General features: G+C 38.9%; 1 protein-coding gene and 2 long non-coding RNA genes across 6 annotated transcripts; all 3 read right to left on the reverse strand.

The window, feature by feature from the left end:
• Positions 1–906: 906 nt before the first annotated feature.
• Positions 907–2,927, reverse strand: LOC120737715. Of its 3 annotated transcripts, none has more exons than XR_005696821.1 (4): positions 2,784–2,927; positions 2,624–2,700; positions 1,479–2,486; positions 907–937 (listed from the first exon to the last, which is right to left on the reverse strand). It is a non-coding gene; the product is annotated as an uncharacterized LOC120737715 (long non-coding RNA). The 3 variants fall into 3 exon arrangements; XR_005696819.1 differs by lacking the exon at positions 907–937 and adding an exon at positions 1,023–1,295; XR_005696820.1 differs by lacking the exon at positions 907–937 and adding an exon at positions 1,092–1,116.
• Positions 2,928–3,160: 233 nt separating this feature from the next.
• LOC120737713 (ADP-ribose glycohydrolase MACROD2-like) lies at positions 3,161–26,379 on the reverse strand. The gene is made up of 19 exons (XM_040038537.1): positions 26,375–26,379; positions 23,113–23,116; positions 10,989–11,017; positions 10,680–10,874; positions 10,468–10,551; positions 9,772–9,843; positions 9,641–9,682; positions 7,726–7,857; positions 7,376–7,541; positions 7,173–7,255; positions 6,898–7,074; positions 6,644–6,751; positions 5,817–5,888; positions 5,091–5,723; positions 4,910–4,996; positions 3,971–4,480; positions 3,791–3,859; positions 3,603–3,697; positions 3,161–3,188 (listed from the first exon to the last, which is right to left on the reverse strand). The coding sequence occupies exons 8-16, from the start codon at positions 7,783–7,785 to the stop codon at positions 4,325–4,327; spliced, it is 1,542 nt and encodes a 513-aa protein (XP_039894471.1). The 5' UTR covers positions 7,786–7,857; positions 9,641–9,682; positions 9,772–9,843; positions 10,468–10,551; positions 10,680–10,874; positions 10,989–11,017; positions 23,113–23,116; positions 26,375–26,379; the 3' UTR covers positions 3,161–3,188; positions 3,603–3,697; positions 3,791–3,859; positions 3,971–4,324.
• On the reverse strand, positions 14,618–17,630 carry LOC120737714. Of its 2 annotated transcripts, none has more exons than XR_005696817.1 (2): positions 17,549–17,630; positions 14,618–15,042 (listed from the first exon to the last, which is right to left on the reverse strand). It is a non-coding gene; the product is annotated as an uncharacterized LOC120737714 (long non-coding RNA). The 2 variants fall into 2 exon arrangements; XR_005696818.1 differs by lacking the exon at positions 17,549–17,630 and adding an exon at positions 15,222–15,306.

Raw genomic sequence — 26,379 nt, forward strand, 5'->3', positions numbered from 1 at the left:
TAGGAACCCACCTCGCATATTGATTACAGGCGTGGTGTTTACCTGTTATAAAGGGAAGCCGGTTTCTTTTTGTTGGCTCATTCCTCCGAGCTTCTGGTTCGAATTACAGCAGTAAATGCTGGCCTATTGGTTAATTTTACCGATACGGATCGGATTGTTGTGACTGCTACAAGTCGGCCTCCTTTCTGACCTTTTCTCTCAAAAGAATCCGTAACTAGTATTCATAATTCTGCGGCCCGCTACAGCGCAGCTGTTTCTCTTTTCTTTACTACCAGCTTGGTGGTAGAGACGCTCTGGTGAGTTGTCGTCACCGTACATGTACAGCGCCTCCAGTCTTGGGGTAAGCCGCTTATATTATAGCTGCTCGTATTTGTAAATAGAGACGATTAAGGTTTATCTTTCCGCCTTTTTGGTTTGTAGGGTGTGATTGCTGCCGCACCTCCACTGCGGTTTCAAGTGAGCCCAAACTTTTACGAAGTCTCCGAAGTCAAGCTAGCCCGCCCGCCAGCCGCACACCCAAAACTTGTGTGTTGCATCTAGTCTTACGCGATTACGTCTCGGTGGGCCTGACTGGTGGCGTAGAAAACGAGTGTTTTTCTGTCCCGGAAACAACTTTACCATGCACGTCACTAATCCCACCCCGTTTTGTTTATTCAGCTTCCTTTCTCCCCTGTCGATCCCAAAAACAGCCACAATTACTGTACAGTTTTTGAGAAATTGATAGTAAACTTTCACAATTTACTTCTACTGTCTCCTATATATTCTCATCTTTGAGCTCAGATTACAGGAAAACTGTAAGAGGTGTACGCAGATATTTCACTGGATTCTGAATCTCGGTGTTCGCCACCCTTCACCCTGCTATCCACAGCAAAATTACTGTACGGTTTTTGAGAAAATGTAGTAAAATCTTCCCATTTCTTACTGTACTCTATATATTCTCATCTTTGAGTCAGATTACAGGAAAAACTGTAAGAGGTGACACAGATATCTCACTGGATTCTGACTCTAGGCTGTCGCCACTCTTCACCCTGTCATCCACAGCCAATATTACTGTACGGTTTTTGAGAAAATTGATAGTAAAATCTTCCCATTTTGCTTTACTATACTCTACATATTCTCATCTTTAACCTCAGATTACAGGAAAACTGTAAGAGGTGACACAGATATTTCACTGGATTATGACTCTGGGTGACCCCCACTCTTCACACTGTCATCTACAGCCAATATTACTGTACGGTTTTTGAGAAAATTGATAGTAAAATCTTCCCATTTTGCTTTACTGTACTCCACATATTCTCATCTTTAACCTCAGATTACAGGAAAACTAGTAAGAGGTGACGCAGATATTTCACTGGATTATGACCCTAGGGACCATCCACTCTGCACCCTGTGATCCACAGCAAAAATTTACTGTACAGTTTTTGAGAAAATTGATAGTAAAATCTTGCACAATTTTAGCTTACTGTACTTTTAATAACCTCATCTTTGAGCTCAGATTACAGGAAAACTGTAAGAGGTGACACAGATATTTCACTGGATTCTGACTCTAGGCTGTCGCCACTCTTCACCCTGTGATCCACAGCAAAAATTACTGTACGGATTTTGAGAAAATTGATAGTAAACTTTGCACAATTTACTCTACTGTACTCTATATATTCTCATCTTTGAGCTCAGATTAAAGGAAAACTGTAAGAGGTGACGCAGATATTCCACTGGATTATGACTCTGGGTGACCCCCACTCTGCACCCTGTCATCCACAGCAAAAATTACTGTATGGATTTCTGATCAAATTAAATCCTAATCCATTACCGAACAAAATGAGTTCATTGAATTATTTGCTACAAGAAATTTCTTTCCACACACAATTTAAATTTTTCAAAATGTCATTCACACACCACCTCAAGTAGCAACTTTAGTTTTAGACATTATTTATTCAGTGCTTAATCACAACAATAGTCAACTTAAGGCACTTACATAATAAGTTAAACCTTACAATAATACATACAGAGAAAAACCCAACAATCATATGACCCCCTATGAGCAACAGTGGGAAGGAAAAACTCCCTTTTAACAGGAAGAAACCTCCGGCAGAACCAGGCTCAGGGAGGGGCGGCCATCTGCCTCAACCGGTCAGGGTGAGAAATTACATTTCTCAGATTACTGATTTCTCATATTACTACTACACAGTTTAGATATATTGTTATTCATTATCTGTCATCACACAAATCAACCCAAAAAATCAAAAAGGAAATACTTAAAGTACGTGCACAAAGCAAGAATGTTATACACATTGTGTTTTACACATGTGTTCCTCAAAACAACAATAACAACTATAAGCAGATTATTCAAGTAGCTTTCACTGCATGTGGAATTAGGTTACACAAAGCACACACTTCCACTCTGTCTTCTGAGCATTGCTGAGCTGTTCATTTGTCATGTCCAGGCATTCAGAATGGAACCAGCGGTTGCAGTTATCACACTGGATCTGTAAACAAAAACATATGAACTTTCATAAACACATTCCATAAATAATTCTATGTTTTAATCAATTACAATCCTTAAAGACACAGAGTCAAATACTTTGTTGTAGATAACATAAAACTATTTTTAAAAATACTATACCCAGTCAGTGATGGAGGGTCCTGGATTAGGTGGTTTCGCTGTTGCACACATGGCACAGTTGTTGTCACTGTCAAATACTAAGACATAACATATATATATATGTTAGTGTTCATCAGTTTGACACAAATAAATATGTCCATTTGAAGAAGATATTACACACCGGAGGCCTCAAGTATTGTCTGTGCAAATGTCCTTCGTGCCTGGGCCATCTCTTTTTTTGTCGTCAAAAATGCCATTTCTGGTTTATTTGGGAATGCTTCCATTACTTCTTTGGCCATCTGAAATAAAAAAAAAAAAAATTTAATTGAAACATCTGCAAATGTTACACTTCCTGTTTACACAATTTAACCTTTTAAGATTATTTTAACTTCCCCACCCCCCACCGTCTTCTTATCTAATTTTACAGAAAAAATATGATTGAGTTAATATGGTACCATACCATGATGCCATTACTCCACAGCTAGAACCATCCCGTTGAAATGGATGTGTCAGTACTCCTCCTCGAAGTCTCACATTCACCCAGTCTGTTTTGTTGTAGCATGTCCTCCTCATTTTGAAGTATTCACTTTGTGAACATAACATACATCACATTTATATACAAATGAAAGATAAGTCACACAGAAAAAGACACATATAGTACATATCACTGTTTTTAATGGTGTGTCAGAAAGCCCTGTGCTCTAGATTATGTTAGATGAAGTATCAAAATTATTAACATGTTCTTTTAAATCTACAAATGTTAACTGTCTCAAATGTATCACTGCTTAAACACTGTCAGTGGGTTTTTTTATTATTTAAAATTACATACGTGAGTAATTTTGAATTATTTTTTTAAATTCTTTAAAGAACTGATAACCACAGATTTTATTAAACTTTAATCTACAACCATACATTCACCTTTAGAAAAAGACCTCCTAAGTCCTCCTGTCACTTTTCTAATATTTCATGTTATTATATACATGTAATAACGCATAATTACCGGAATCTTTTGGCTGCACGGTCGGACTCTTCCTGCTCCAAAGAGTTTCTTGAAGGATCGACCAAATACAGACAGCTGTCATCTGCATTTATGTACTGCGATAGATATATAAATATAAAAAATACATAAATTATCAATAATGTGTTATTGAAACAAACTGTTTTCACAGAAATGCTGCTCGTACTAACCAGAAACTTCCAATGTATATTTCCAATGTTCACAAAGGATAAAATGGCTCTGTAGTTGTCAAAGTTCACCTGTGACATATTAGGAATTAATTACAAATTTGCAACAATACTTTTTCCATTTCGAGACATTAATTAACGTTTTAAAAAATTAATTCTAGAATATATTAAAAATTTTTTTACCTTGGACAAGCTTTGTCTCCTGATTAGTTCTCTCTCTCCATAGAGGATCACACCGCTCGTGTAGTGGTTCATAATGTAGATATTCCCCTGATTTAGCCGAATGGCCCAGTGGTGCAGGAGACTTTCAATGACCTGAGGAGTATAATAAATAACCTTTTATTACTTTGTAAACATGATAAATTTTTGGAATACAATCTTTAATAAAGATTTTTTTTACTTACGTATACTCAGTATTCAGTCATGAGGATATGCCTGGAATGTCGATCTAAAGCAGTACTTACTGAATGTGTAGGGAACAACTAATGTTCTGCCCCAGCTTTAACGTTAACCTTATGCAGTACTTTTCTTTTTTTTTTAAATAACTGGATTACATACCTCTCCAACAAGCCAGCTGTGTGGTCTAAGGGTCAGGAACTCACTGTGACGTATGACAAAGTTGTTACCTCTAATCTGAGATGGGACCACAGAAACAACAACTTCCGTTTCCTGTCGTTTCCACAAATATGCGACCTGTGTTTCAACAAGACAACAGTAACTAAATTCAAATAATTCTTCTTATGAGAACATTCATTTTAATCAATTACAACGGTTTTAAATCTAATTTTTAAAATTATTTTATGTACCTAATGCAACAACATGAAAACATCTCCAAATTTGACATATATTTTAATGTAATTTATTTGAGATGTTAAACTACATTAAGAAATTAAAAATTGAGTCAGTTACTGTTGTTTTATAATATTAAGGCCAGTAACATGTAAAAGTTACATTTATTATTGTACTGACATTTGTAATTTTTCTGTGGTCTGTTATTTTTCATTCATCAACACATACATATAATAAAATCTAATACATAATTACAAAAATATGTACAAACAAACTTGGTTTTTCAAACAGATGACATAGTTAATGAATTAGAGTTTGTTTGTGAAACATCACCTGTGATGCAGTGTCCTTTGTCGGACCGGTTGTGTTTCTCTCAAGGTGCTCTGTCCTTTCCAGTGTAGATGGAGAATCCTCTGGCCCCTTGATTAGTGGGTTGAATTTAAAAGAAAATATTTGTTACTGCTGTGATCATTTTAAGTAATTTTTTTATTAAGGAAAAATTGGGTGTACTCACTGTCCTCCTGACATCAGAGAGTGGCTCCAAAAGGATCTCTTTGAAGGCCCTTTCCATTTCCTTCACGGTTGGATCATCGTTGTTTACCAGGTGTATTTCAAATGGAGGACTTGTGGGGTTCTTATGTTCAATGTACTTTTTGATTGTGTTGACTAGAACATCAGCACAAATTGAGACTGGAAAGTTGAATATTCCAGAGCTCACTGCTGGAATGGCAACAGAGGAAAATTTGTGCTCTTCTGCACATGTCATGACGTTCAAAATACCTTTAGTTAAAAGGTTCTTTGCATGGGTTATCATGTGCACTGTGGGGTCATTCTGCAGACACGGGCCTACCAAATGAATCAGCTTCATGCAAGGTAGTTTGCCTGCTGTGGTAACTGCAACTTGTCCAGCCTGTAATTTGCCATTTTTGGCAATGAAGAGATCACTCTCTGCTTGGATAGTGCGTCCTCCAGTAGCAGACAGTGCCTTTGCAAGTCCACCCATGTGAGAGAGACTTTCATTAGCTGCATTAACATTTGCATCCACTTTGAAGGCACATAAATCTCCTTTCCATACTGTGACCGATGCTTTATTAGCCATGTATGTTGCTATTTTTTGGCAAACGGCTATTTGTTCCTGGCGCTCATCCTACAAAGATAGACACATGTCAATTTTCAGAGTCATTTATGACAATAACACACAAATGATAAATGTAGACATTAAAAACATCTCTAACAATACCTGGTTTTGATGAGCATCATATTGTTGGTGCTGTTCCTGTTTAAAGGTTTGAACAGTCTTCTTCCCTTTTACCTGTTAACAGATAACATTTTTGAATGACTTTATATAATAGAATATAATATACAAAAGAATATGGTCATGAATGAGACAAACTTGTTCTGATTTGAGACGTATGTAACGAGTGAGCATCTGTCCTGCTGTTGGTGTACCACACAGGAACTGATATGACTGTGTATGAGTGCCTAGTCCCCTTAAAGGACTCTGTTTACTTGGGATGTAATGTTGGACAGAGGAACTATGAGATAAAAACACGGGCAGTATGTGATGCCCGGTCCAGCTGTACAGAGAACATGCTAATGTATGATTGCAAACTTGCTTGCCTGCAGTCAGGGCACGCGAGCTGTGCTTAATACAGTAGGTCTCCAAAAGACAATAATCAGCCTTGAAAGCTTGTTTAATTCAAATGCGCTTGGCCTACAACTGCTGAAAACGAAGCTGTACATGGTGTGACCAGCAAAAAGCAAAAAACCTGAGCTTCCTCCTGCACTTATGTCACCTATGGACATGCATTTTTTGGCATTAAAGTGGGGGTTCACTAAGGCCCATGCCTAGGTGTAATACAATGTCAAAACACATAAAGATTTCAGGTAATCAGTTGTAATACAGTTTGATCAAACATTGAAACATGGAGACGGATGATAATTTATAATTCATGCTTTATAAATAGTCAAAGCAGACGCTTTACCCCAGAGGACAAAAGGAGTATGGCAATCGGGAGGACATCACAAGGTTTAATTATTGAAAATAATGGGAACATGATGACTTACCTCAGTTTTCTTTTTCTTCAGTGGCAGTTCTGTCACTAACGGTGACACGTACACACCTTTTCGTTTAATGCGTTTGTCTTTCCATTTCTCCATTTCCACGCGAAAAGACTGTTGATTACACATACATACTTTTAGTGCTTACTTATTTTATCATCTCTTAATTCTATAGTCATAGCCAAATGTTTTCACTTTTTCTTAGTTTCTTGTTCTAGTTGTATGAAACACATTTTTCATTATTAGGAAGTTATTCATACCTTTTGTCTTGATTTTTTCTTGTCTGCATATTCAAGCAGGAGGGCGTCGTGCATTTTTTGATAAATTTCCACAAAGTCATCAAGCCTTGTCAGTCTCCTTCTCTGGATACGGATTTTTTTCAAATCCCACTGGCTTTTCTCCATGATTCCTTGGGTCCTATTGTCTTGTGTAAAATTCTTAAATGCAATAGTACATTGTTTAAGTCAGTATCTATGGATTGTAAATTTATGTACAATTTATGTTTCTTTTTCACTTATTCTTCTCGCTATGATACCTGGTTCTTGGATTGCTGAATGTCATCATAGAGTTTACTGAGCTGCTGGTAAGCAGGACCAGTACCATGACGTCCAAGATCCCCTAAGGAGAATACAAGTAATTCAAAAACATAATCAAAATAGATAATTCAACATTTAGCACAGTTACATTTATGAATAACTGACAATTTAAGAAAGTAATACAACAAATAAAAAAAAGTACCGAGCATCATTGATGACCACAAAGTTGCATGTGATAGAAGGTGATTTACCAGACCGGCAATAAATTTGGGTGCATGAAAGCTGTTTCTTTCGCCCTCACAGTCCAGTGTTGCATTGTCAACAATTGCCTGGAAATGGGTCTTCAAGGGGGCATTCTGAACGTCAGTCTGTAAAACAGATATATATCTGTATTCAGCAAGTTATCAAACCAAATAAAAATTAATTATATAAAATGTTATTTTGGTTTAAAATATATATTTTTAAAATAATGTGAATTCATTAATTCATTTGGGACAGACACAAGTAAAAAAGTTATTAATATGGTTACTTAAAAAATAAATCTTAGCTAACCTTGTAATCTTCAGCAATCACAGTCTTTTCATCCAAATCCAGGGTCCCCCGTTTTTGCATAAGGATTTTCAAGTTGTTGTAGTGTTTTGTTACGTTCCTTCCACTACAAGGACTGCAAAACACTATTGCTGCACTATGGACAACATCATCCATGTCTTTTAAGTTATCACAGCATGCAAGGAGCCCAAACACATGCATTCCAAGCCTGTAGTTCTCTGGAATGCTGGGAAAAGGAACGAATGAAATCACTGTTAGTAGGACCTTTACATTACAAATCTTGTATTCTTTTTAAATTATTGATATAAATGTACTTACTGTTTTTTTTACAAAGGTCCTTGGCATTTTTCATGACATGGCTCAAACATCAATGAAGAATGGGAATGTTGAATTGCTGTGCTGAATGCTGGCCAGTGAGTAAGACATAGTACTTCTGCAGCAGATCCTCTAGACTTGTTCTGCAGAATGTCATGGAAATGGATCGGAGGAGTACGAGGGATCCATCACACATGAACATGACAGGCCTGTTGTAGGCCCGATTACCAAATGCTCTTACCAGATCAGTCTGAAAGGCCTGCAAGAAGTATGTCACAGAGGCTGTAGTGTGGTCACATGTGACATATGTAGCAACTGGAAGAGGAGAAGCACCTTTGGATGGGTTTCTGACAACCAACTCATACACATAGTAAGGTGGCGTTCCAGCACTTTCTTTTCTTATTATACTTCCAGTGGCATCAAAGTACACAATGTCTTCTTTGCATCTTTGATGAAAAACCGACAAGGTTTTCTTAGACCACAGCATTATGCCCTTTGGATGCATCAGAATCTTCTGCAGTACGTCCTTTTCAGTGTCCTGATACTGTTGAATTATCTTTTGTAAGCTAATCAACTCGTTGGGATCTGCTCTACTGGCTTTTCTTTCAGACCATGCAATGTTTTTCAAGACTTCTTTTGTTGGAGCATCATCCCTGTTGCCAGATTGGATCACCTTTTGTGGCACTTTCTGTAAAGACTCCAAGTACAGGCTCCTTGGTAATTTGTTTTTGAGGAGTTCTCCAGCACTTTGACGTGCTTGTGCACGCACAGGCCGCCTTTTCAGCTCTTTGTTATTATGGCAGACCTCACCTCCTTTGAAAACGACTTCTGCTTTCAGTGTCTCTTCGTCATAAACCACCACAGCCACAGTGACAGGGCAGTCCTGAAATCTGCAGTACCCCATACACCTGAAAACTGGTGCCTTTGATCTTGAAGAGAGTTTTTTCACACTGTGTCTCCGAAATCCAAAACTGCAGTACGGATTAAGGGTTCTGATTCCACTGGCAATTATATTTGTCCACTGCAGTCCTTTAAATAGTCTTCCTGACTGATGTTGCCGTAACTCCTTCCATTCATTCTCATTTATGAAAAAGAAAGTTTTCTGCTGTGGCAAACCAGATGTGAAAAATTTTTCCTCAGAACTGCTGCTGTCTGTGTTGACTTTAGCTGATTCATCTGATTCATTCCTCTGCAACATTCAGATATACATTTTTAAAAAATATATAAACACTTTCAATGTTTGTCACTACAGTGTCTCTATGAAAATCCAACAGCATCATTATGTTACAATTTCACTAACGAACCCATAGGACAAGTTTCACAATCTCTCAGTAAATTTGTCTTAGTAAGTGAATATGACTAAGAAATATTTATTTTACCTCGAAAGATCATCACAAAAAGATTTTAACTTTAAATTTAAACTTTGGATTACTGTTCAAAATAACTTGAAATTTTTAATATAATAATTACATGATAGTGTTTAACAAACATATAAACTCTGTGTTTTCTTTCTCTGTTGTGTATTAAAAACAGTGAAAGTTATTACCTTAGCATTTGCATTTGAAGACGAAGATTTAGAGTCACTCTCGAGGGATTGTGTGTCTGGGGTATGGATGCCGCTCTCTGCAGTTTTTTGAAGTGCATCCTGGGAAGAGAAAGCGATTTCGTTTATTTACAAATTAATGTTTTTCCAAAGCATCACAATGTAATACTGAATAAAATACAAATAATTACCTCGTTTCTTGAAGGTAAAGGTACATTTCCTACAGCTTGTGGAGACTTTGGCGCAACAACGTCTTCCTCATTCTAACGAATGACAAATTAATTAAAACATAACAATTAGACTGAAATTTCTGTATGTCTTTGTTAAAACACATTGTTACAAAATATTTTGAAAAGAATCACTACGTAATGACGGTTTTATAAGGGAAAAAATATTCATTAAAGGAATATAGTACTATAATTATTGTAAATGATAAAGTAATATTCTGATTCAGATTTTGGAACTTGATTGGGCAATAACAAGATCAAATGGAGAAATTAGAAGAGTGGAAGACATGGAGTGAAAAGTTAGTCAGCAGCAGGAGGATGAGTTGGTTATTCATTTAAAATGGGGGTCAGATGTGACACTGCACACTCAGGTCTTTGTGTGGCTCTCCTGTGGGTACTTAAGGCTCTACACCTCATGGTTTGGTGGCTTGCTTTCATATGGGTTTACCTGCTGTGAAGTCTATTGTAATCTACTTTCTTGCTCTCCATATGACTCATTATTAATCTGTTTCAAGATTTAAATTATTTTCAAGATGACATTTTGGAGTGAATTTGTTTTATTTGTATCTAAAAAGCAGGATAACTACAATGGCTGGATAAGGTTGTCATGATGGCTTCAAATTTTTAAATCTGACAGTAAGTGTATGACACATTGCTTACAATGGAAGGAACATCATCTCCAAGTGTTGTCTCTGCAGTAGGAAAATCAGTCTGTAGCAAGGGACCCTCTACCCCTGATGTGGTCTGTAAAAAATATTTGATTTTTGCATAATAATTTTTATTACAGGAAGTTCTAACAAAGAAATATCTGTTCTTTTTTTAAGTATTTTTTAAATGGACTAAATATAAATACTAAAAAAAACATTGCTTACCTTTTCATACTGCAGGACTGCCTTGAGAATTTTTTTCCTATTAAGACATGTATTAGGCACTCCCAAATCTCTTGAGACATTTTCCCAAAAGCCATGCACTTTGTGAACACTGTAGGTCTTTAGACTGGTCCCGGGTTCAGCATACTTGTGAATGACCTCTAATATATTTGGCAGGGGTTTTGAAATTGTCCGTGCCTTTTAATGTAAAAGAGAACAGTGACATTAACACATCATACCTTTATTGTGCTGTAAGTGATACAGATTGAACAATGTATATTATTATCACTTTTTTTTTTTTAAATTACTTGCCTTTCCAAAAACTGAAAAAGGTGCAGGTCCTGAAATTTTGAGACAAATTTAAATTAATACAAAGAAAAACAAACCATATGAACATATCTATTATCCTGAGATCAACCTTGCAATACTGATCAACAATAACATATGAAATGTGAACTCTTCATTTAAGTTTAATAGACTTCAGAAAACATTTTGGGGCACTCCAAGTACCCACACTCTAGTGCATGATGCGAAAAAATCTTTTTGGTGACTTTTTCTGTGCCAACAACAAAACAGGTAGCATTTAGATTTTTGGACATACAAGCGCTAACTAACACAGCCCTTGTTAATGTTTATTTGCTAATAAACTATCTCTAAGTTCTAAATTTTAAAATTCACAGTGCAAATTACTGTAATTAACACTATAGTTAAAAAACACAAGCAATAATTCACTGTGTGTAATACACATTCCCTAATTGATTTATTAATATTAATAATGTTATACTATGTTACATATACATTTTGAGTGTCTCCTCAAACACAAAAACAAGCTGTTAAAGACCGTTGCTCTGAACGGACTTTACAATCATTATCACAATCACCATGACTTGAAACAGTCATTGTGTCAAGCCAATGAAAGATTAAATTCTGGTAATACCCAGTGCAAATCGTTGCTTAAGAGAGAATTTATGACCTTATGTGACAAAAACATTTTTGTAAGATGAGTTATTTATCATGGTGAACAGTGTTACTTATTCTGTTTTGTTTTTTTTTTACAAGTAATGCAACCAAACATTGATTTTGTTTTAACGTATTTGTTCGTACTACAAAATGCTATGTATTTTTCAATTATCTCAATGTGTTATCACTTCTTTTTCTCAATGAATATATATATTTAAGAAAAGATACAACATCAAAAGTCAAAGGACTGAGGAGTTTTCACCAAGCTTAACTGGAGGGTGTTACTTTTAAATGTACGCCTAAGAGTACAAAATCTAATCTTCGGTATATGTTATATTTCTATATATGCTCTCTATTGGTTAGTATATCAATATTATTGAGGTTTTCAAATTCTAAAAATTATGATTTTAGACACATTTCTGGACGAAGACTATATACAAAGCACAAACAATCTAAAACAATTTTCTCTAATTAGACTGAGGAAAATAACTGGCATTAAATGGCTAGAATGTTCTCGTTTCTTGTTAATAGTCCCATTTTGGTGAGTGTTAATTACTCACCTTTTCCATTTTATTGTTGGTGGGTAAACCGAAAACCTTTGTCCACGTAGGCCTCGATGAAAAGTTCAGTGTACTAATAATAATTATATGTAATGACAGTGTAACCACATATAACCGTTTCCTGTCGCAATGAAAGCTACGTTATCTGTCCGTGTGACGCAACGACTCAATAAATACCAAATGATCAAAAGTGGGTTGGCTATATGTCATGTGACTCTTGTCCCACACATCAGTTTGCAGTGAATTAACAAATAATACTAATTTAATTCTAATAATGAAGCAAAAACGAAAAAATGTTAAGGCAATGTACGACCTTGTTATTTCATGTATAAAAGATGTGATTAAAGACTTTCATATAAATTATGAGAATTGAAAGTTGTTTTTATACTTCTAAGACTACTATTACTTAGAGTGACGTGAAAATTAACGAACAAGAAGGAAAATATTATTTTCTATTGAACTAGTGAGTTGAATTAGATTTTCAATGTTTTTGCAGGTAACATATTTACTGAGACAATCAAAAATGAGCATGGAACAACATCTGTTACATGCCATGGTACCCAGCTCTTTGTTTTCTCTTACTCTTGTCTTTCAGGTGTCAAGCCTCATTCAATACTCAATACACTCAATACAAAGGTAATTGGAACGTCTCTATTGGCTGATCTGGGGAACAGTACACCAATCGCTTGCCTGGGATAATTTCAAAAAACCAGCTCCCAGGCCAGCAGGTTGGCTTCAGACTGTCTTTGAGCTTTTGTTAGTAGGTGTCTGTGTGTGTGAATAGAGTGTTTGGGTGTGAGGCTGAACAGATAAGATCGGGGTACCCCAAACACATTCAACTGAGCTTTAAGTGTTAAAAACACTGGGTTAGGCAGATGATGACACTTTTGTGTCCTGTGACTGACCTTATGTGTCAAGCAGGTACACAGGCCTTTTGTTTTGCATATTATTTTATTTCCACTTTAGGGAAGCTGTTGGCGTCTTTTTGTTTTAGTAATGTCTTTGATCTGGCTCAGCCGCCCGGTTCTCGTCCCCAACATTTTTCTTTTGTTAAGCTTGCTGTTATCAGGGCATGGTAAATGAACAGTAAACCTTGCCTGATGACTAATCTTCCCGTTTCCCTATCATTGATTTATTTGGGTTGTCATGGAAGAAGTATTAAACAATGCCTTTTATTAGAACATAAGCATTGATATGCAGTAATTGTATTTGAATTAGTTAAATATGAGTGGGCAACTCTGACCATGACAAGACTGCATTTACTTTAAGAAATTAATAAAAAAATGTAGACATATTGTTGTCATTATTTTTACTCTTCAATTTGATGTGTTTTTTCTTTAAGATAGTATCAGAAGTTGCTCCTCCACCATGAAAAAAACCCAACTGCATGTATTCTTTTACTACATACATGATTCTCCTCTGTGGTCTTCCTCATTCATCCTGTTTGGAGCTTAATGTTCAACATCCTTTATCTATTAAAATTACAGAAGTAGAAGAAAGTAATCATCAGAGCAGGAATCATGATAAATGATAAATAGATTACCAGTACATACAAACATAACATTTGCATAATTTCTCTGATAACCCTGCATTGGATGGGTTTATTAACGGTGGGCTAAAATTGTACTACAGTCTGCTGATGAGGAACTTTTTTGAGTGTTGAATTACATGTCCTCCACAATCTGTATATGAATTGTCATTAAAACCATAGAGATTCTTACTTATAAAGGAAAGAAAAGTGTGACAATGCCCATCAACATATAATGTATATTCTTTGAAACATTACAAAGACACATGTAATTCTGGGTTCACCTGAATTACAGATTAGACTGGTGGACAAACAGAGATGTTGTGTACAACTGGTGACAGCATCAGTGACAGGGATGCCAAAAGGAAGAACAAATTAATCAGCAAGGCTGGAAGCAGAATTACGAGGCGTCATAGTCAGCGAGGGTCAGAGATCGATGAACAAATTTCCCACCATCATGGATAATGCATCACTCTCAAAAGGATTCAAAATTTGGGCCATGAAGAACAGTTCAGGAAACCGATTTTATTGTTTCGTCTGTGAAACTGTATAAATGAAATATAAATTATGTTAAAGGCAAACACATTTGTAAGCCATAAGAAACAAACATGCTTTGCATTATGCCTTTAAACATCTGTACAGACTTGATACAATATTTATTAACTGAATTTAAAAACATGTCTTACATAGTGGGAGTATTTCTTTTACTGATGATATTTCAATGATATGTATTTTCTATGACTAAAAAAATGCTCTAACACATGGCAATAACAGCAGATGTGGCAATTTTGTAATTTGTTGTATAAATTTGATATTATTTTAGGCAGTAGATTTTCTTAGCCTTTGTGATACTCTGTCAACAAAGCAATCTCAGAAACCGTACAGTATATTTGGCTGTGGATGACAGGGTGCAGAGTGGGGGTCACCCAGAGTCATAATCCAGTGAAATATCTGTGTCACCTCTTACAGTTTTCCTGTAATCTGAGCTCAAAGATGAGAATATATAGAGTACAGTAGAGTAAATTGTGCAAAGTTTACTATCAATTTTCTCAAAAACCGTACAGTAATATTGGCTGTAGATGACAGTGTGAAGAGTGGCGGTCACCCAGAGTCATAATCCAGTGGAATATCTGCGTCACCTCTTACAGTTTTCCTGTAATCTGAGCTCAAAGATGAGGTTATTAAAAGTACAGTAGAGTAAATTGTACAAAGTTTACTATCAATTTTCTCAAAAACCGTACAGTAATTTTGGCTGTGGATCACAGGGTGAAGAGTGGCGACGGCCTAGAGTCATAATCCAGTGAAATATCTGCGTCACCTCTTATAGTTTTCCTGTAATCGGAGCTCAAAGATGTCAATATGTAGAGTACAGTAAAGCAAAATGGGAAGATTTTACTATCAATTTTCTCAAAAACTGTACAGTAATTTTGGCTGTGGATCACAGGGTGAAGAGTGGGGGTCACCCAGAGTCAGAATCCAGTGAAATATCTGCGTCACCTCTTACAGTTTTCCTTTAATCTGAGCTCAAAGATGAGAATATATAGAGTACAGTAGAGTAAATTGTGCAAAGTTTACTATCAATTTTCTCAAAAACCGTACAGTAATTTTGGCTGTGGATCACAGGGTGAAGAGTGGGGATCACCCAGAGTCAGAATCCAGTGAAATATCTGCGTCACCTCTTACAGTTTTCCTGTAATCTGAGGTTAAAGATGAGAATATGTAGAGTATAGTAAAGCAAAATGGGAAGATTTTACTATCAATTTTTCTCAAAAACCGTACAGTAATTTTTGCTGTGGATGACAGGGTGCAGAGTGGGGGTCACCCAGAGTCAGAATCCAGTGAGATATCTGCGTCACCTCTTACAGTTTTCCTGTAATCTGAGCTCAAAGATGAGAATATATAGAGTACAGTAGAGTAAATTGTGCAAAGTTTACTATCAATTTTCTCAAAAACTGTACAGTAATTTTGGCTGTGGATCACAGGGTGCAGAGTGGGGGTCACCCAGAGTCATAATCCAGTGAAATATCTGCGTCACCTCTTACAGTTTTCCTGTAATCTGAGGTTAAAGATGAGAATATGTAGAGTATAGTAAAGCAAAATGGGAAGATTTTACTATCAATTTTCTCAAAAACCGTACAGTAATTTTTGCTGTGGATGACAGGGTTCAGAGTGGGGGTCACCCAGAGTCATAATCCAGTGAAATATCTGCGTCACCTCTTACAGTTTTCCTGTAATCTGAGCTCAAAGATGAGGATATATAGAGTACAGTAGAGTAAATTGTGCAAAGTTTACTATCAATTTTCTCAAAAACTGTACAGTAATTTTGGCTGTGGATCACAGGGTGCAGAGTGGGGGTCACCCAGAGTCATAATCCAGTGAAATATCTGCGTCACCTCTTACAGTTTTCCTGTAATCTGAGGTTAAAGATGAGAATATGTAGAGTATAGTAAAGCAAAATGGGAAGATTTTACTATCAATTTTCTCAAAAACCGTACAGTAATTTTTGCTGTGGATGACAGGGTTCAGAGTGGGGGTCACCCAGAGTCATAATCCAGTGAAATATCTGCGTCACCTCTTACAGTTTTCCTGTAATCTGAGCTCAAAGATGAGGATATATAGAGTATAGTAGAGTAAATTGTGCAAAGTTTACTATCAATTTTCTCAAAAACCGTACAGTAATTTTGGCTGTGGATCACAGGGTGCAGAGTGGGGGTCACCCAGAGTCATAATCCAGTGAAATATCTGCGTCACCTCTTACAGTTTTCCTGTAATCTGAGGTTAAAGATGAGAATATGTAGAGTATAGTAAAGCAAAATGGGAAGATTTTACTATCAATTTTCTCAAAAACCGTACAGTAATTTTTGCTGTGGATGACAGGGTTCAGAGTGGGGGTCACCCAGAGTCATAATCCAGTGAAATATCTGCGTCACCTCTTACAGTTTTCCTGTAATCTGAGCTCAAAGATGAGGATATATAGAGTACAGTAGAGTAAATTGTGCAAAGTTTACTATCAATTTTCTCAAAAACTGTACAGTAATTTTGGCTGTGGATCACAGGTTGCAGAGTGGGGGTCACCAGAGTCATAATCCAGTGAAATATCTGCGTCACCTCTTACAGTTTTCCTGTAATCTGAGGTTAAAGATGAGAATATGTAGAGTATAGTAAAGCAAAATGGGAAGATTTTACTATCAATTTTCTCAAAAACCGTACAGTAATTTTTGCTGTGGATGACAGGGTTCAGAGTGGGGGTCACCCAGAGTCATAATCCAGTTGAAATATCTGCGTCACCTCTTACAGTTTTCCTGTAATCTGAGCTCAAAGATGAGATATATAGAGTACAGTAGAGTAAATTGTGCAAAGTTTACTATCAATTTTCTCAAAAACTGTACAGTAATTTTGGCTGTGGATCACAGGGTGAAGAGTGGGGGTCACCCAGAGTCATAATCCAGTGAGATATCTGCGTCACCTCTTACAGTTTTCCTGTAATCTGAGCTCAAAGATGAGAATATGTAGAGTACAGTAAAGCAAAATGGGAAGATTTTGCTATGAATTTTCTCAAAAACCGTACAGTAATTTTGGCTGTGGATCACAGGGTGCAGAGTGGGGGTCACCCAGAGTCAGAATCCAGTGAGATATCTGCGTCACCTCTTACAGTTTTCCTGTAATCTGAGCTCAAAGATGAGAATATATAGAGTACAGTAGAGTAAATTGTGCAAAGTTTACTATCAATTTTCTCAAAAACCGTACAGTAATTTTTGCTGTGGATCACAGGGTGCAGAGTGGGGGTCACCCAGAGTCATAATCCAGTGAAATATCTGCGTCACCTCTTACAGTTTTCCTGTAATCTGAGCTCAAAGATGAGGACATTAAAAGTACAGTTGAGTAAATTGGGTAAATTTTATTGTTAATTTTCTCTGAATCATACAGTAATTTTGGGCTGTGGATCACAGGGGGGAAAGTGGAGATACACTAAAAATGGGAGTGGATTGTGAAGTAAAATAGTGTCAGGACACAAAACACTGCGTTTCTAAGCCGGTCTTCACCCATACCGTAATATACGTAAGAGTAGTGCAACCACATTTTCGGTGCGGCTGGCGGTGCGGCTAGCTTGACTGTGACTTCGTAAGTGAGGGCTCACTTGACCGCAGTCGCACCTCCTCAGGGACCAACTGCCTGATTTTAAGCAAAGAGTCGAGACGCCTGCCTAGCTGCTGTCTTGTCTTGCCCTGTTTTATCTTGTGTTCCGATCTGTTGGCCGTCCAGTTTTGTTCCTGCTGCTGGCCTCTCCTCGCCCCTGGGGGCTTCGGGTCTCACGTTAAGCCCCTTTTTGGACTATCGTTTTACTCCAGCTTTCGCGGCTGGTCGAGGCGATCTTCAGCTGCATATTGGGCTGGTGTTACAAAAACTGGTACCATCTCTCCCTTTCCCTCTCCCAGTTGTGGAGAGCTGCGCGAGACTGAGTAGGGCTACGGACAATTGGAACCAGCACCATCTGTGGGCTGGCTCGCAGAGCACGAGTGTTTCCAATCTGTGCTCTGTGGTGTGTATGTGGGTCTCAGTTTTCCTTTTAATTTCTTTTTTTTAGTATATAGAGAGCCTTTATGTCCCATGTTTTGTTTTTTGTTTTTTTTATCCTGTTTAATGTGTATATCTTGTGCTTTTATTTCAGTGAACTGAGGATCTACCAGCGGCCGTGGGACCTTAGGCGGGTGGTTTTCCACACTTTTGTTGTACAGCACCAGGTTAATAGACTATAGTGGGTTTTTTTGTGTGGTTTTCTTTTGGTCCACCGCTGCTGGTAAGTCACAGTTGTATGTTTATTTTTTTTGTAATTTGGGACACTATTTTAGACATTTAGTGCGCTGTCTTTGTTGTTTTGTTTTTATTTTTTTTAATAAATAAAATGGTGTTAATACATTGAGCCGGCCTCAGTGTGCATCCCTGAACCTGTGCAAACGTTGTTTGTTTTTTTTTAAGTTCATATTTCCTGGGGGCTAGAATTCCCCCAGGTGGCGTTGTCATTTTATTAATTCTTTTATAACCCCGCCGACCACTTGGTCACATAATTGGCGTTGGTCGACAGGATGCACATTTGAGGTAGATGTTTGGTCTTGTAAATAGTTTTTGTTTTGTTTTTTTGCAAAGATCACAGTTCACCTGTTTGAAGGCTCTATTTGTTTTAGAGTGTGATTATAGACAAGACAGCAGTATCCAGGTAGGAGGAAGAGTAATAGGATTTTAGCACCTTGCTGATTTAATTTTCCTTTTTTTGGTCAAAATTTATTATGGAGGAAGAATTGCAGCAACTTGGAGACTTGGTAGCGCAGTTAAAGGCAGATAATGAGCAATTGCGCCGGGATGGGGGCGCTGTGCTCGAGTCTGGTGGTGGTGCCGCGTCGTCCTCCTTCGTACCAGCTGGTTGCATACCAAATGTTGGTAGCCAGGCCGCCGTTACAGAGCGTTTGGTGGTGGTGCCTAGGGACCGTAAATGTCCCATGTTCAATGGCAGAACGGGCATCAATATAGCTGAATGGGTCGAAGAGGTTCAAGCGTGCATGCGTGCCCGGCACCTGTCTGTTGCTGATCAAGCTTTCTTTATTTTTGACCATTTAGAGGGAGAAGCAGGGGAGGAGATCAAATTTCGCCCTAATTTAGAGCGAGGGGATCCTGCTCGGGTGTTGACCATTTTAAAGGAACTGTATGGTAATGCGCAGTCCTATGTCACTCTGCAGCAGGCTTTCTTTTCGAGGAGACAGCGGGAGGGAGAGACTTTGCAGCACTTTTCCTTAGCGCTAATGGCTCTGATGGAGCAAGTAAAACAAAGTGCACCTGATGGTATGCGTAACGCAGAGGTGTTGCTCCGAGACCAGTTTTGGAGGCCTTACATCAGTGTCACCAGTCTGCAGCCCAAGCCCCAGAGGACCCTGTTGGTACCGTTAAGGTACAGGGCCCGCGGGCTGTGCGGATACCTGGTGGCGTCATGCAGCTGGTGGCTACCACCTGTTTTCAGCAGTTGTCAGGTCAGGTTGTGCTTTTTGAGCCTTCTGAGTCTGGGTTGCCAGTTGGGTTGCTGGCCTCTCCATGTTTGGTCCAGGTGGATAAGGGCGTTGCCTACATCCCAGTCACCAATGTGGGGACAGCTGAAGCTGTTCTCCACCCGCGGACCCGTTTGGGAGTGATAAGGTCTGGGTCAATGAGACAAAGGAACTGGCAACCTACAGACTGTCACGGCTGCCGAGGGGAGCCGCGTGGTGTTGGAGGAAAGGAGGACTCAAAATGCAGGCGATGACTGACGATTCGAGTGATGTTTATTTAGAGGGTGGTGTAGTGGCAAACAGGCAGCGAGGGATGATAGGGAACTAAAGAAACCTAACTGGAAAAACTAAATAACAAACCTGAGAACATACGAAACGGGGAGAGACTTACATAGAGACACACCTACATGCACACTCACTTACGTGCACTCACATAGACATACGGGTACGCGCACACACAGGCATTCACAGGCTGGTGCATACACACAAACACAGAGTCTGCAGCAGAGGTGTGGACTCGAGTCACATGACTTGGACTCGAGTCAGACTCGAGTCATTAATTTTATGACTTTAGACTTGACTTGAAAAAATGTTCTAAGACTTGTGACTTGACTTGGACTTTTACACCAATGACTTGGGACTTGAATTGGACTTGAACCGGTTTACTTGAAAAGACTTGATATTTTACCCCAAATATAAAATTTAACATGCATATTATATAGAGATTGAAAATGCGACGTCATTCACGGGTAGAACCGCAAAGGATTCTGGGAACTAGTGGCAAGCGGTACTAGCGCACGCAGGCTTTCAATTAAAATCAGTTATACAGCGATAAAAAGAAACACAAACATGTCAAGACCGGCAATAGCCGGTCGCATGACAGCCACGGGAAGCCGACAGGTAAAGAGATCGGTTGTTATCGGATTACGTCGTTGAAGAGAAATTGTTCGAGCCATGTTTCCGAAGTAACAAAGAGGCGACGGGTGGCCTGGATTGCAGCCATTCAAAGACCAATTATAACGTCCCAGAACACTCCAGCTCACAGGTTAGTCTGCTCCAAGCATTTCCACACAGGTCAGTCTGCTGTTGTAGTTAATGCGTCATTTTCATAACATAATTGGTGATATAGGTTACAAGCAAGTCTGGCGCTGAACAGAAATTGTCGCGCTATGCTCCTTTGTTTATTGTGTTTATTGTGCATAAATAGTGAATTGTCCTGACACAATATTGCGTTTCGCTTCTGTTATTATGGTACACTGACAAAAACATATACTTTTATTCACAGGGTAAAACAGTTGTTTTGTATCACTAATTGCCCAGTACGATTACAGCATACAGTATTATTGTCACTGCTACATTTCTGTGATGCTACCAGAAATTATTTCCACTGCTAATTAATTACCATTGAGCTCAAAGGTCCTATTAATAAACGGTTAACGAATGTGTATTTATGACGACGATTTGTGAGACTGGTAAACTTATGATACGTACGATGGTCTTTCGTTCTACACGGTGCATTTCAAGGTCCTGCACCCATCCGTCGGTAAACTGTACCTGGGCTTGTTGCAGTGACCGGAAGTTACTAAACTTCATGAGTGTATGCACTCACTCCAAGAACCGTATAATTATAAATATGCATATAAATATGCTAGGATGAGATAGCTGACTTCATCTAACTAGCAAATGTTTTCCAGGCTACGTTGGTGATGCAGTTTTTTTTTTTTTTTAAAATGATATTTTAAAAAAAATATCATTTATTTATGTATGATATTTTTGTCATGCGATTTTAAAGCCAGTCCTACAAGCGCATCCAAGAATAACATGCAGCTTATCTCAGAACTGTCGGTGAAAATTATTCTTGGAGCTAGGTTTAATTGAGCTGCATTTTAAAGAGGTGCAATTTCACAATTTGTGTATATTTTCTAAGTTCACTATTTTGTCATGTGTTGAGAAAAACACAGATTTAAAAATTACATGGTCTAATATTTACATTTAGCATATAACTGCAACATGCTTTTTTCGTTTTTTTTTTTTTTTTTTTTTTTTTTTTTTTTTTTAAAGACTCGAAAGGACTTGAAATTCAAAATTTCAGACTTGTGACTTGACTCGGACTTTTACACCAGTGACTTGAGACTCGACTCTGACTTGCCTGACATTACTTGAGACTTGACTTGAGACTTGCAAAACAATGACTTGGTCCCACCTCTGGTCTGCAGCATACCATGGGGGGTTTTAGGATGGGGTCACTTCTACAAAACTGAGTGAAACAGACAAAGGGGTTGAGATCTGCAGAGGAATTCTGGGGTCCTGTACATCTCCCTTCTAGAAGGTGTAATCAATAAGTGTGGATTAATAAAAGTGTTGTGAATTGACTGCTGAGTCCCGGTGTTCTTTCTGGAGGCCTGAGGAATCTACAAACCGGGGGAAAACTGTTTTAAGGTAACAGTGTCTAACAAAAAACGTCTTTGCTGAAGTTGCAGCTGGTTTGGGCCATCATGAAACTCTAGTATAGTCAACACTGCGGTGGAAAATACTGCTGCATACTGTAAATCTGACCCTCTGTCAGCACTAATGTCTCAAATGGATTTCAGGTCAAAGTGCAAAAAACATTTGCATAATTACTAGTAAGTCTGATCTTGTAACATCTAAGGAGTCAAAAATATAGTGTCAGAGTTTCACTATATGTTACCATTGTGATCCCACATGGTGAAGATGGCTATTTCACCTCTGCCATTCTAAAATTAGAAATATCCTGTCTCAGAGTGACGCTGAAGAACTAGTTCATGCATTTATTACTTCCAGGCTGGACGACTGTAATTCATTATTATCAGGATGTCCAAAAAACTCACTGAAAAGCCTTCAGCTAATCCAAAATGCTGCAGCAAGAGTCCTGACAGGGACTAGAAAAAGAGAGCATATTTCTCCTGTTTTGGCTTCCCTTCATTGGCTTCCTGTTAAATCCAGAATTGAATTCAAAATCCTGCTCCTCACATACAAGGTCTTAAATAATCAGGCCCCATCTTATCTCAATGACCTTGTAGTACCATATCACCCTATTAGAGCGCTTCGCTCTCGCTCTGCAGGCCTACTTGTTGTTCCTAGAGTATTTAAAAGTAGAATGGGAGGGAGAGCCTTCAGTTTTCAGGCCCCTCTTCTGTGGAACCAGCTTCCAGTTTGGATTCGGGAGACAGACACTATCTCTACTTTTAAGATTAGGCTTCAAACTTTCCTTTTTGCTAAAGCATATAGTTAGGGCTGGACCAGGTGACCCTGAATCCTCCCTCAGTTATGCTGCAATAGACGTAGGCTGCCGGGGATTCCCATGATGCATTGAGTTTTTCCTTTCCAGTCACCTTTCTCACTCACTATGTATTAATAGACCTCTCTGCATTGAATCATATCTGTTATTAACCTCTGTCTTTCTTCCACAGCATGTCTTTATCCTGTCTTCCTTCTCTCACCCCAACCGGTCGCAGCAGATGGCCCCGCCTCTCCCTGAGCCTGGTTCTGCCGGAGGTTTCTTCCTGTTAAAAGGGAGTTTTTCCTTCCCACTGTCGCCAAAGTGCTTGCTCATAGGGGGTCATATGATTGTTGGGTTTTTCTGTATCTATGAAGCGCCTTGAGGCGACTTTTGTTGTGATTTGGCGCTATATAAATAAAATTGAATTGAATTGCCATTCATGCAGTGCCTTGCTCTGTTTGACTCATTACATCTGTTTATAAAGTAAACAACACCACTCACCTTGGCAGATGTTGGCAGGGAAGCTTTGAAATTCACTCTGGTTATGATCCATTTAGATCAAGACTAAAAAGACACCAGTGGTGATTCAGAAGTTGATTCAAAACCTGCCACCAATGTCCTTAATGAAATAGATTGATAGCATTGGCATGCTATCCTACAAGTCATTTAAATTGTTCTACAATTCCTTCAGTACACAAAGCAGCAGCGTTCAAATGCAGTCTCATTTTGAATGACGGCTTCTGTGGCGTCCTCGAAAAGAACTGTACTGCACTCTTCGGCATAAGCGACTGCCAGCAGAAAAGGAACTTTCTCTGTTACAAAAGGCCTTAAACACATTTAATTAAGTACTGTACTCAAGTAAAAAATGTATATATCTGTACTTGACTTCCCATCTTAAGACACTTGCATACAGTAATCCAAAGCAGACGCCACAGACGAGCAGGATTAAACAAAAATTAACCTTTTTTGGGGTTTTTCAGTGAGTCAAAAGGCTATGTTCACACTGCAGGCGAAAGCGCATCAAATCCGATTTTTTTGACCCTATGCGACACATATCCGATCATGGTGTGACAGTGTGAACGGCACAAATCCGATATTTTCAAATCCGATCTGGGTCACTTTCGTATGTGGTACTGAATCTGATACATATCCGATGTTTTAGAAAGCGACTGCTGTTTGAACGGTCAAGTCGCATTAAATCCGTTTTTTACGTCACTGACACAAGACAGACGCCAATTATCAGCGCTGGAGAAGACATCGTGAACACTTTCTGAAGCATATGGAGGGAAGAAGTAACCACGAGGGAGGTAAAACGGTGGACTGCCCAATCAGAAGCTACACTACAGGACGCACTCAACGACGTCGACTGGGACATGTTCAGAGCATGCGCAGTCGACATCAACGAGTTTACGGAAGTAGCAGTATGCTTCGTCAATATGCTAGCGGAGGAGATTATCCCCACTGCGAGAGTCACCACATTCCCAAACCAGAAACCGTGGATGGACAGATCGATCCGCACTGCAGTAAACGCCAGGACCGCCTCCTACAACGCGGGTCTCGCCACTGGCGATATGAGCGCCTACAAAGCGGCCTCATACGGCGTGCGGCGCGCGGTGAGAGATGCCAAATGCCGGTACCGGGAACGTGTGGAGTCCCGCTTCCACCAGGGCGACACACGGAGTATGTGGCACGGACTACGCACCATTACGGACTACAAAGCCAGGGACACTGCGCTGATCACCGCTGACTCTGCATTCACCAACGAGCTGAATCAGTTCTACGCCCGTTTCGAGGTTAGCCAGGCGGCTAATGCTATCTACCGCCTGACTACAGAGGACAGTGACGTCATCAGCGAGAGACCGGTGACCCCAGTATTGTTTAATGTCTGTGTCATGTCCTGAGTCTGCCAACTCAGTGTTTTGTGTTTCTTATTGCTTTGTTTCATCCTGAGTAGGTATTCTGTTATGATTTGCCATTTGTTAGGTTTCTGTTCTGTGCTTACCCTGGTCCCACTTCGTGTTCTGTCTGTCTATGGCGTCACACTGTCTGTTTTGTGAATCTGTTTATGTTAGTCAGCGTCCTTGTCTGGTTCTCTGTGTCTGGTTTCCTGTTTTATTCTGAAGGTCCCTGTCTCGTGTGAGCGTGTTCAGTTTACGTTTCCCTGTCCCATCAGCTCTGACTTTTCCAGGTGTGTTGCCCTCCTGTCTCTCTCCCCCTGAGTACCTGCTGTGTGCATTTAAGCCCTGTGTGTTCTCCTGCTTGTTGCTGGTTCGTCTGTGTTCCACGGTGTCCTGTTCCCTGTCTGTGTCGCTCTCCCGCTCCTCCCCGTTTCATATGTTCTCAGGTTTGTTATTTTTTTTTTTCCAGTTAGGTTTCTTTAGTTCCCTGTCATCCCTCACTGCCTGTTTGCCACTACACCACCCTGTAAATAAACATCACTCGAACTGAGTCCTCCTTTCCTCCAACACCACACGGCTCGCCTCGGCCAGCTGTGACAGAATTGTCCTATGCAGACAATTCTGTTAAATCAGGGGAAAAAGAGAGTGAAAGGAGAACATAAGAAAACGGCATTATGGTGATAGAGTGACCCGTTCAGTAGAGCCATGGCCTGGTGTTCTGGTCGCTGCCTGCGTCGCTCCAGTCTCTATGAGAAACTGATCATTGCCACTGAAGTCCCTTCCTCTCAGCCCTGTCGCAGCTCTTCAGCTCTTTCTGTTTAGTGTTCGAATTTGGCCACGGTTGGTATGGGTCTGCACCAGTCAGCTCATTGACAACCCAAAGAATGTGCTGATGAAAGTTGATATTTTTTAAGGAGATGTTTTTTTTTTCAGTCATTCTGTGATTTTCTGACCTAAACAACAGACTCATTCCTCTGTTGTTTAGTTCTGTGGAAATTGTTTTTTCAGAAGGCATACAAGCTGACCTATGCATTGAAAAGCCTTAAAGCAGTAAAGCTCCCTTACCACTGCATATAAGATATAAATAATTGCTTAGCGCACATAGCTTTATTTAACATCTTCACTGACTTTAGCAATTTTAAATTATTGATAGTCCAGATTTACTTGCGAATCACAAAACTACTTTACTTTATTGTTTTATATGCACTCTTCACAGGAGACGATCACAAAGTGCTTCAAAATAATATAAAACACATTTACATAAAAACATAATGCAGGTCTAAATAGAGTCTTAAGCTGCTATTTAAAAGAATAAATGCATCAAGGCACGTAATGAGGCCAAGCATTCCACAACCTGGTGCTAAGTGCTCTAAAAGATCTGTGCTTACCAAAGTTACACATAACAAGACATATATGAGTACTGTTTTAAGTGAGATCTCTTCAGGTTACATTCATTATTAACGTGTATATTCTAACAGATG

Source organism: Simochromis diagramma, unplaced genomic scaffold, assembly GCF_900408965.1.
Source record: "Simochromis diagramma unplaced genomic scaffold, fSimDia1.1 OVJJ01000099.1, whole genome shotgun sequence".
NCBI lineage: Eukaryota > Metazoa > Chordata > Actinopteri > Cichliformes > Cichlidae > Simochromis > Simochromis diagramma.

Coding starts and splice junctions, on each gene's coding strand:
- LOC120737713 (XM_040038537.1), bottom strand. CDS start 7,785: ATGCAAAAACGGGGGACCCTGGATTTGGATGAAAAGACTGTGATTGCT. Junction 7,256..7,375: donor GTGGTCATCAATGATGCTCG/GTACTTTTTTTT, acceptor TATTCTCCTTAG/GGGATCTTGGACGTCATGGT. Junction 7,075..7,172: donor TTCAGCAATCCAAGAACCAG/GTATCATAGCGA, acceptor ATTGCATTTAAG/AATTTTACACAAGACAATAG.